General features: G+C 60.1%; 1 protein-coding gene across 2 annotated transcripts; it reads left to right on the top strand.

The window, feature by feature from the left end:
• Positions 1–803: 803 nt before the first annotated feature.
• Positions 804–6937, top strand: LOC116546547 (G-protein coupled receptor 35). Of its 2 annotated transcripts, none has more exons than XR_004266757.1 (2): positions 804–1321; positions 3136–3259. XR_004266757.1 is itself a non-coding variant. In XM_032272773.1 (2 exons), the coding sequence occupies exon 2, from the start codon at positions 5640–5642 to the stop codon at positions 6567–6569; it is 930 nt and encodes a 309-aa protein (XP_032128664.1). In that variant the 5' UTR covers positions 804–1321; positions 5630–5639; the 3' UTR covers positions 6570–6937. The 2 variants fall into 2 exon arrangements, 1 of the variants encoding a protein (XP_032128664.1); XM_032272773.1 differs by lacking the exon at positions 3136–3259 and adding an exon at positions 5630–6937.
• Positions 6938–10625: the final 3688 nt, after the last annotated feature.

Genomic DNA, 10625 nt, shown 5'->3' with positions numbered 1-10625 from the left:
AGGAGCTAGGCCTGGGATGACAGCAGAGAAGGACCGACGCCCAGCCAGGGTGCCTCAGGTGCCTGCCTCTGTGTAGAGAGCCCGGGCACTGGCCTCAGACCTGCCCCACCCATGTGACACCGGGCCAAGTGCTCCCAGGCCTGTCTCCACGACCGTGAAGTGGGAGCAGGGAGGCTGAAGCTCCCCCCAGCCTCTCCCAGTCATTGAAGAGAGAGAGGCTGTGGGGCCCACGTTGAGGAGACAAGTTCCCTGCACTCGGAGTGGACGGGGCCCGGGAGGCGGGTGGCCCCCACCACAGAGGGGCAGCCTGGGCCTATGGGCTCCCCGACCCTGAGCTCAGAAGGAAGATGTCTGCCTAGGAGGTGGGGGCCAGAGAGAACATTCCAGCCTAGAGAATGCCCCACCCTACTCTGAGAACCCCCATGGCGCCCCTGTCCTGCTGGGAGGCCCCTAGGGCAGTGGGGCACGGAGGGGTGGTCTGGAAGGCTTCTGAGGGGGTGGGCTTGGAGGAGGGGCAGGTGGCCTTGTGGGGGAGGAGCAGGGCAGGCGACCGCTGCCTGTGCACGTGGGAGCATGTGCCTCTCACCCGTGTGCGCGTGTTGGCCTGTGCCTGTGTGCGTGCCTGTGTGCCAGTGCGTGTTGGTGTGTGCGTGTCTGCATGTGTGCTTGCATGTGCGTGTGTGTTGGCATGTGCGCGTGCATGCATATGTGCTGGTGTGTGCATGTGCATGCATATGTGTTGGTGTGTGCGTGTGCATGCATATGTGCTGGTGTGTGCATTGGCATGTGCATGTGCATGCATGTGTGTGTGTGTGTTCGTGTGTTGGAAGGTGTGGAGTGTGTCTTCGTGAGCCCGGATGAGTGTGCGTGCTGCAACCTTCCCCGGGCTGGGCGTGAGGCGCTGGGAAGGGTGGAGCTGCCTGCAGACCCTGGAGGGCGGCCCCGAGGCTTTCTGAGATGACGGGGCAGAAGTGGGCTGGGGGGGACGGCTCCGTGGGCGGGGCTGGAGCGGCTCCGCTTTTGCTGTCTCTCACGCGGTTTGCAGCACAATGTGTGCCCTCAGCAAGGATGCTGGTTCTTCAGAGGTGTCAGCACCGGGGCCGGCACCCCACTTCCCTCCCAGAAATCCCCCTGGGGCTGGTGCAGGAGCAGGGAACTCCCGTCACGCCTGGCCTGCTGTCGTCAGAGGGCCGCCCTCAGCCTTAAGGAGGGGCAGAGTCAGGGACCAGCCTCACTTCCCCCAGCCCTTCTCAGACAGCCCCTGAACAGGCTTCGGCATCGGGGGTCACACACGCCACCGGGAGGCCAAGGCTGCCTGCAGGTCAGTGCTGCCCACGGCCCTAGGGGCCTCCCAGCGGGGCAGGGGCGTGATAGGGGTGAGGCTGTGATGGGGACTCAGAGTGAGATGACGCTGTGATGGGGACTCAGAGTGGGGTGAGGCTGTGATGGGGACTCAGAGTGGGGTGAGGCTGTGATGGGACCTCAGGGTGGGGTGAGGCTGTGATGGGGACTCAGAGTGAGATGACGCTGTGATGGGGACTCAGAGTGGGGTGAGGCTGTGATGGGGTCTCCGGAGTGGGGTGAGGCTGTGATGGGGACTCAGAGTGGGGTGAGGCTGTGATGGGACCTCAGGGTGGGGTGAGGCTGTGATGGGGTCCCTGGAGTGGGGTGAGGCTGTGATGGGTACTCGGGGTGCGGTGAGGCTGTGATGGGGTCTCAGAGTGGGGTGAGGCTGTGATGGGGACTCAGGGTGGGGTGAGACTGTGATGGGGGTCTTGGAGTGTGGTGAGGCTGTGATGGGGGTCTTGGAGTGTGGTGAGGCTGTGATGGGGGTCCCCGGAGTGGAGTGAGGCTGTGATGGGGGTCTTGGAGTGGGATGAGGCTGTGATGGGGGTCCCCGGAGTGGAGTGAGGCTGTGATGGGGGTCTCGGAGTGGGGTGAGGCTGTGATGGGGGTCTTGGAGTGGGGTGAGGCTGTGATGGGGCCTCAGGTGGGGTGAGGCTGTGATGGGGTCTTAGAGTGGGGTGAGGCTGTGATGGGGGTCTCAGAGTGGTGTGAGGCTGTGATGGGGGTCTTGGAGTGGGGTGAGGCTGTGATGGGGTCCCCGGAGTGGGGTGAGGCTGTGATGGGGTCTCAGAGTGGGCTGAGGCTGTGGTGGGGTCTCAAGTGGGGCTGAGGCTGATGGGGGCTTGTAGCCTGTGGGTACCAGCTTGCTGAAGTGTGGGACGTGGCAGAATGTAAAAACCAGAATGTAAAACATCCCCGTGCTGGGGCCTGGGGTGAGCAGCTGCCTTTGTGAACTTGTTTCACTCCCAGGCCCCTCCTGGGTCCTGGGGTGTTGTATGTGGGGGCCAGGCCTGGAGGGCTCACAGGTATGGGGCCCTCTTTGGTGCCTGGGCAGCAGGGATCTGTGCCCCACTCCTGGCCCCCATGTCTTAGGCAGTGGTCAGGGCCTGTATTCCCAGCTCCAGGCCAGCCAGGTACTCGGGGGTGTAGATGGGTCCCAGTCCAGACAGTGGGAAGGGCTGGCGAGGCCCCCGGTGCCGCTGGGCCGCCCGTCTACCGGCAAGCTTCTCCCCAGATTGCTCTGTGCAGAATCAAGGGCAGCTTTCTGCTTTTGTGTGTGGAAGCCAATGCTGACCTTGTCATCGGAAGGGGAAGTGGGCCCTCGGAGGCGTGCGGCTGGCTCCTGTCCCCACGGCCTCCTGGGCAGGAAGTGGCAGGGTCCCGTCCCCCGGTCACTGGCAGCGGGAGCTCCCTGAGGCTGACGGTGCTGGTGTCTGCCAGGAGGACGGGCCTGAGGATCTGAGGCGGAGGCCAGCTGTGGCCCGTGGCCTGGACACAGATTCCTGGGTGGGGCTGGGGCAGTAGGTGGGCACCTGTGCTGACCATGGTAGCTCCCGGGGACTCCGTGCTGTCTGGGCTGAAGCCTGGGCCTTGATTTCCTGACCTTTTTTGGGAGGCACCTGACAGGCGTGACAAGGACCCATGGACAGGGAACCTCTTCAGAGCCCCGTGCAGCATTTGCCTTTCCTCCCTAACAGCTCAGTGTTTATTTTATTATGAATGGGAATATTTTAAATATTGCAGTTAGATGTTTTCTCTTCTTAGAGACAGGGTGTCACTCTCTCCTAGGGCTGGAGCGCAGGGGTGCGGTCGGAGCTCACTGCAGCCCCCACTTCGTCGGGCCCCCTTCCTGCCTCGGCCTCCCGGGGACCTGGAACTACAGGCACGCATCACCAGCCCAGCTCGTCTTTTTTTTTTTTTTTTTGAGTTGGAGTTTTGCTCTTGTTACCCAGGCTGGAGTGCAATGGCGCGATCTCGGCTCACCGCAACCTCCGCCTCCTGGGTTCAGGCAATTCTCCTGCCTCAGCCTCCTGAGTAGCTGGGATTACAGGCACGCGCCACCATGCCCAGCTAATTTTTTGTATTTTTAGTAGAGACGGGGTTGACCAGGATGGTCTCGATCTCTTGACCTCGTGATCCACCCGCCTCGGCCTCCCACAGTGCTGGGATTACAGGCTTGAGCCACCGCGCCCGGCCCAGCTCGCCTTTTTACATGTGTTTGTAGAGGTGGGGTCTCCCTATGTTGCCCAGGTTATTCTTCAAGTTCTGGCCTCAAGTTATCCTCCAGCCTCAGCCTCCCAGCGTTGGGATTACAGGTGTGAGCCACCGTGCCCCACAAAATACTGGGCCACACTGAGGCTAGCATGACAGTTACGGCCCTGGGAATGTGTGGCCTGAGAGCCCCTTGGCAGCCATGGGGAGGAGGGGGAAGCTGGGCAATGGGAGGGGCCAGGCCCACGAGCCCCCGGCCCTCACCTCCCTCCAGGCAGGTCTCAGGCTGCCACTGCTCAAGAAGGGACAGGAAGGAATTGCCCTCTAGCCATGCAGCCCCCTCCACCTGCCAGGGCTGCGCCCTGCCCAAGGCTGGCCCTAGACTTTGGTGGATGCGAGAGCTCAGGCGGGGGAACGGAAGGCCAGTCACCTGGAGGCCTCCCCAGCGCACGGGTCGGCCTAGCTCAGGTGCCTCTGAAGTGCAGATTCTGAGCAGGTTCTGGGATCTCGCGGCCCCTGGCCCGCAGGAGCACAGGACAGGCCGGAAGGGAAGATCCCAGCGGATGGTTCCAGTGGGTTCTGGGATGTCCTCAGCGCTTGGCCTGGCTCAGGGTCCCTCCAGAGGTCCCCGGAACCAGGGCGAGGTGCTGCTCGTGAATCAGAGAGAAGCAAGCGGGTCCATCAGAAGGGAGGAGAGAGGCCCTGGGTGCCAGCTCTTTGCCCACAGGGAAGGGCTCCTGAAACCTGGAAGCCAGCAAGGGGTCTAAGGAGACGGATGGAGCCAGAGGGCGGAAAGTGTCTGTTTCCAGCTGAAGTCGGTGCCCTGCATCCCTCATGGACTGGAGACCTGGAGTCCCCAGGGGCCACCAGCACGAATGGTCCCCAGCAGCTGCAGTCACGGGGTTCAGACGCTGTCCCCTCTCCTGATGTGGGGGAATTTCTGTGCTCCCCGAAGCAGAGGGAGGAGGTGGAGGGAGGAGGGAGGCCCTTCGCTGTGAACTGTCCTTCCCGCCTCCACACCAGGCCAGCAGGAAACCCCTGTGGGATGCCCCCGAGAACAGCCTGGCCATCGGGGGAGAGGCTTCTCCTACCCCGCCCCTCCAGGCTCTTCCTGGACCCACTGAGGGGCCCGGGCGGGGGGACATGTGGCTGTGAGTCCTGGGCTCTTGGTGCTCGCCACCAGCTCCACCTCACACCACACCCCTGTGCGACACCGGCACCCCTTACCATGAGGAAACAAGTTTGCCCAGCCTGGGGGATGCCGAGTCAGGGTGACTCCAGCCTGTGTCCTGGACGCCAGACCCTGCCGAAGTCCACCCTGGGCTGGTCTCAGGGGGGCCCCTGAGCAGCACGGCCAGGGCCTGGAGGGACAGAGCTGCCCTCATGGGCTCTGACCACTGGGACCTCAAGGGGTGGACCCCCCATCTCAGATGTAGGACTGGGATGGGGCCTCAGGCTGATCCAGGAAGGCCCTCCAGAGCTCAGGACTGGGTGGGTGGGTGCTCACAGGGAGGGAGGGGCAGGCCACAGCTGTCCTGGACTGTGCCGTGGGGAAGGGCACTGGAGGTGTGGGGTAGAATGTGGGTGCCTCCTGCAGCTGGGTCCTGGGAGGGGTGGAGGAGCCGCCCTGGGCTTTGTCCAGGAACCTGGCCGTCCCATCCTCAGGCTGACAGGTGCTGCCGCCTCGCAGCCCTCCCTGCTGAGCTGTGTGCTGGGTGAGGCTGGCAGCCCTTTGGGCTCCCTGTCCAAGATTTCAGCTCTGGAGAGCAGCGCTTGCTCAGCTGGGGACTGAACGGGGATGTGGAGCTCCTTCTGCCTCCCTTCCTGTCCTGTGACAGCAGTCAGGTCCCAGGAGAGTGGGGCTTGGGAGATGGGAAGGGATCTGTCCAGGGCTTAGACCTCAAGGGTGACTGGAGTTCTTTATGGCATCCATGATTTCTTTGAGAGTTCTGTGCTTGTGGATGTGGGGTTGGGGCTCACCTCCTCCCCCATCCCTGGCCGCAGGTGGGCGGAGTGGGGCAGTGCCTCGCTCTTCCCGCTGGCTCTCTGCTGACCGCCGCGCCCCCCGCAGCCCCAGGACCATGAACGGCACCTCCAACACCTGCAACTCCAGCGACATCACATGGCCCCCGCTGCTCAGGCTCGGCTTCTACGCCTACTCGGGCGTCCTGCTGGTGCTGGGCCTGCTGCTCAACGGCCTGGCACTCTGGGTGTTCCTCTGCCGCATGCAGCAGTGGACAGAGACCCGCATCTACATGAGCAACCTGGCGGTGGCCGACCTCTGCCTGCTGTGCGCCCTGCCCTTCGTGCTGCACTCCCTGCAGGACACCTCGGACACGCCGCTGTGCCAGCTCTCCCAGGGCATCTACCTGACCAACAGGTACATGAGCATCAGCCTGGTCATGGCCATCGCTGTGGACCGCTATGTGGCCGTGCGGCACCCGCTGCGCGCCCGCTGGCTGCGGTCCCCCCGGCAGGCTGCGGCCGTGTGCGTGGTCCTCTGGGTGCTGGTGGTCAGCTCCCTGGTGGCTCGCTGGCTCCTGGGGATGCAGGAGGGCGGCTTCTGCTTCAGGAGCTCCCGGCACAATTTTAACTCCGTGGCCATCTCGCTGCTGGGCTTCTACCTGCCGCTGGCCGTGGTGGTCTTCTGCTCCCTGAAGGTGCTGACCGCCCTGGCCCAGAGGCCACCCGCTGACGTGGAGCAGGCAGAGGCCACCAGCAAGGCCGCCCGCATGGTTTGGGCCAACCTCGTGGTCTTCGTGGTCTGCTTCCTGCCCCTGCACGTGGCCCTGACGGTGCGCGTCGCTGTGGGCCTCCACGCCTGTGGCCTCCTGAAGACTCTCAACCATGTCCTCTACATAACCAGCAAGCTCTCGGATGCCAACTGCTGCCTGGATGCCATCTGCTACTACTACATGGCCAAGGAGTTCCAGGAGGCGTCTGCGCTGGCTGCGCCTCCCAGCGCCAAGGCCCACAAAAGCCAGGACTCTCTGTGTGTGACCCTCACCTAGGAGGCACACTGTGGGTGCTGGGGGCCAGGCCTCGGGGCTCCGGGAGGTGCTGCCTGCCAGGGGAAGCTGGGACCAGCAGCAAGGAGCCCAGGATCAGCCCTGAACTCACTGTGCACCCTCTTGGAGCCTTGGGTGGGCAGGGATGGCCCTCACACATGCTCTCCTGGGAAGAGAGAGGGACAGGGTTAAGGGCAAGAGGACTGAGGCCAGAGCCAGGCCAACCCGAGACCCCCAGGACGAGGCCACACTCTTGCCACCCCCAGAGCCAGCTCACCTGGCCAGGGTGGGTTCTTGCTGGCCAGGGTGTGGCCTTGATGACACCTGCCACCACCCCCTGGGGCTGAAACCAAACTCCCCGCCCGGAGTCAGTCCTGGTGGGGCCCTCTGTGTTGCCCACTCATGTGGCAGGAGGCAGGGAGGGAGCACGTGGCTCGGGGGACCAGGGGACATCTTCCAGGAGACCCTTTGGGGCTTTTCACTTGCAGGCCCTCCTTGGACCCTTTTACCCCTTCACCCCCCCACCCATCTGGAGGATGGGCAGGGCCCCTGGAAGCTCCTGGCGGGACCACACTAGAGGCCCCCAGCCCAGGTTTCCTCACTTAAGGTGGGTCTGGGAGCAGCTGGTCTCCATGTAGGACCTGCACAGCAGAGCAAGCGGGGGTGACCAAGTTCATGCAGGTGAGAGGTGGTTTGGGATGGGGTGTCAGTGAGGGGCGGCCAGGGTCTGTCAAGGGACACAGCCCTCTTGTCCTTCCTTCAGGGAAAGGCTGGAAGCCACGTCTGGCAGGGGCAGGGACTGGGTGCCCACCCAGGCAGAGGTGGGGCATCCTGCTGGTTTCTACATGGAGGGCATCTTGAAACCCACGCTGGACAGATGGAGCTCTCCAGAGACCTCCTGCGAGTGTAGACCAGCTGGCCCGGGCTCATGCCCATCCTGTCATCCCACACTGTGTCTGCACAGGCACCGCCCCCCCCGCTCTGCATTCTGCAAGACTGGAGAGAGATGGCAGTCAGGTTCTGGCAGGGGCACAGCACGAGCATGCAGCCAACATGGGGCAGGCAGAGGCCACTGGCAAGGCCATCCGCATGGTCTGGGCCAACCTCATGGGGTTTGTGGGCCCCAGGCTCAGGAGGGCCCATGCCTAGGAGAGCCCCATGAGGTCCCTGTGCCTAAAAGGGTGCATGCGCAGGAGGGTTTATGCCCAGGAGGGTCCATGAGCAGGAGGGCCCCATTCCCAGGAGGGTCCTGTGCCCAGGAGAGCTCCATCCCCAAAAAGGTCCCATGTCCATGAGGGTCCATACCCAAGCATGTCCGTGCCTGGGGTGGGGGGGTTGTGTCCAGGAGGTTCTGTGCCCAGGAGGAGCCATGCATGCTCAGGAGGGTTTATGCCCAGGGAGGACCCTGTGCAAGGAGGATCCATGCCCAAGAATGTCCATGCCCAGGAAGGTCTATGCCCAGAAGGGTCCATGTCAAGGAGGGTCCATGCCCAGGGAGGTCCGTTTCCAGGAGCATCCATGTCAGAGAGGTTCCATGCCAAGGAGAGTCCGTGCTGAGGAGGGCCCATACACAACAGAGCCCTGTGCCCTGGAAGGACCATGTCCAGGAGAACCCCATGCCCAGGAGGGTCTATGCCCAGTAAGGTCCATGCCCATGAGAGCCTCATGCCCAGGAAGGCCCATGCCCAGGAGGATCCGTGCCCCAGAGGGCTGATACAGTTAGGCTTTGTGTCCCCACGCAATCTCACCTTGAATTGTAATGCCTTTAAGTCCCCATGTGTCAAGGGAGAGACCACGTGGAAGTAATTGAATCATGGGGCTGCTTTTCACATGCTGTTTTCATGATAGTGAGTCCTCATGAGATTTGATGGTTTTACAAGGGGCTCTGCCCCCTTCACTTGGCACTTCTCCTTCCTGCTGCCTTGGGAAGAAGGTGCCTTGCTTCCCCTTCACCTTTTGCCATGATTGCAAGTTTCCTGAGGCCTCCCCAGCCATGCTGAACTGAGGGTCAATTAAACCTCTTTCATTTAAAATTACCCAGTCTCAGGCAGTTCTTCACAGCAGTATGAAAACAGACTAATGCAGTCAATTGGTACCAAAGAGAGTGGGGTACTTCTATGAAGATCCCAAAAATGCGGAAGTGACTTTGGAACTGGGTAACAGTCAGAGGCTGGAACAGTTTGGAGGACTCAGAAGAAGACAAATATGTTGGGAAAATGGAATTTCCTAGAGACTTGTTGAGTAGTAGGGATAGAGACAGTGAATTCCAGGCTGAGGTGGCCTCAGATGATGAGGAATTTGTTGGAAACTGGATTAAAGGTGATTCTTGCTATGTTTTAGCAAAGAGATTGGCAGCATTATGCCCCTTCCATAGAGATCTGTGGAACTTTGAAAGTGAGAGAGATGATTTGGGGTATCTGGCAAAAGACATTTCTAAGCAGCAAAGCATTCAAAATGTGAATTAGATGCTCTTAAAGCATTCAATTTCATGTATTCACCAATACATGACTTAGAATTGGAACTCACATTTAAAAGGGAAGCAAAGTATAAAAGTTTAGAAAATTTGCATCCTGACTATGGGATAGAAAAGAAAAACCAATTTTCTGCGGAGAAATTCAAGCCAGCTGCAGAAATTTGCATAAGTAACTAGGACCCACGCATTAATAGCCTAGACAATGGGGGAAATGTCTCCAGGGCATGTCAGAGGTCTTCACAGCAGCCCCACCCATCACAGGCCTGGAGGCCCAGGAGGAGAAAATGGTTTCTTGGCTGGGGCCCAGGGCCTGCTGCTTTGTGCAGTCTCGGGACTTGGTGCCCTGCATCACAGCAGTGGCTAAAAGGGGTCAATGTACAGCGCAGGCCTTTGCTTCAGAAGGTGCAAGCCCCAGACCTTGGTGGCTTACATGCGGTGTTGGGCCTGCAGGTACACAGAAGTTTGCTGCACTGGTGCTACCTCCTGTAGAACCTCTGCTAGGGCAGCATAGAAGGGATATGTGGGGTTGGAGCCCCCACAGAGTCACCACTGGAGTACTGCCTACTGCTGGTGGAGTTGTGAGAAGTGGGCCACCACCCTTCAGCCCCCAGAATGGTAGATCCACTGACAGCTTGCACCATGCACCTGGAAAGACCACCGACACTCAACACCAGCCTGTGAAGGCAGCTGGAGGGGAGGCTGCACCCTGCAAAGCATCAGGGGTGGGACTACCCCAGGTCATGGAAGCCCACCTCTTACATGAGCCTGACCTAGATGTAAGATGTGGAGATCATTCTGGAGCTTTAAGTTTTGACTGCCTGCTTGATTTTGGACTCTCATGGGGCCTGTGGCCCCTTCATTTTGGCCAGTTTATCCCATTTGGAATGGATGTATTTACCCAGTACTTGTACTCTCATTGTATCTAGGGTGTAACTAACTTGCTTTTGATTTTACAGGTTCTTAGGCAGAAGGGACTTGCCTTGTCTGAGATGACACTTTGGTCTTAGACTTTTGGGTTAATGCTGGAATGAATGAAGACTTTGGGGGACTCTCGGGAAGGCATGACTGGTTTTGAAATGTAAAAGAGATGTGAGATTTGGGAGGGTCCAGGGTGGAATGGTATAATTAGGCTTTGTGTCCCCACCCAAATCTCATCCTGAATTGTAGTCCCCATGTGTTAGGGGAGAGAACAGGTGCAGGTGATTGAATCAGGGGATGGTTCCCCCATGTTGTCTCCTGAGATCTGATGATTTTACAACGTGCCCTTCCTCCTTGGCTTGGCACTTCTCCTTCCTGCCACCTTGTGAAGAAGGTGTTTTGCTTCCCCTTTGATTTCCACCATGATTGTAAGTTTCCTGAGGCCTCCCCAGCCATGCTGAACTGTGAGTCAATTAAACCTCTTTCCTTTATAGATTACTCAGTCCCAGGCAATTCTTTATAGCAGTATGAAAACAGAGTAATACAAAGGCTCATGCCAGGAGGGACTGTGCCCAGGAGGGTGCATGCCCATGAAGGTCTGTGCCCAGGAGTGTCCATGCCCAGAAGGCTTCATGCCCAGAAGTGTCCATACCCAGGAGGGTCTGTGC

This window comes from Sapajus apella, unplaced genomic scaffold (assembly GCF_009761245.1).
Source record: "Sapajus apella isolate SASKATOON/1434 unplaced genomic scaffold, GSC_monkey_1.0 scaffold1044, whole genome shotgun sequence".
NCBI classification, from domain to species: domain Eukaryota; kingdom Metazoa; phylum Chordata; class Mammalia; order Primates; family Cebidae; genus Sapajus; species Sapajus apella.
The sequence above is the reverse complement of the archived record's forward strand: the minus strand, read 5'-3'. Positions and strand labels throughout refer to the sequence as shown.

What these genes read in the sequence shown, in the direction of transcription:
- LOC116546547 (XM_032272773.1), top strand. Translation starts at nt 5,640, where the DNA reads ATGAACGGCACCTCCAACACCTGCAACTCCAGCGACATCACATGGCCC.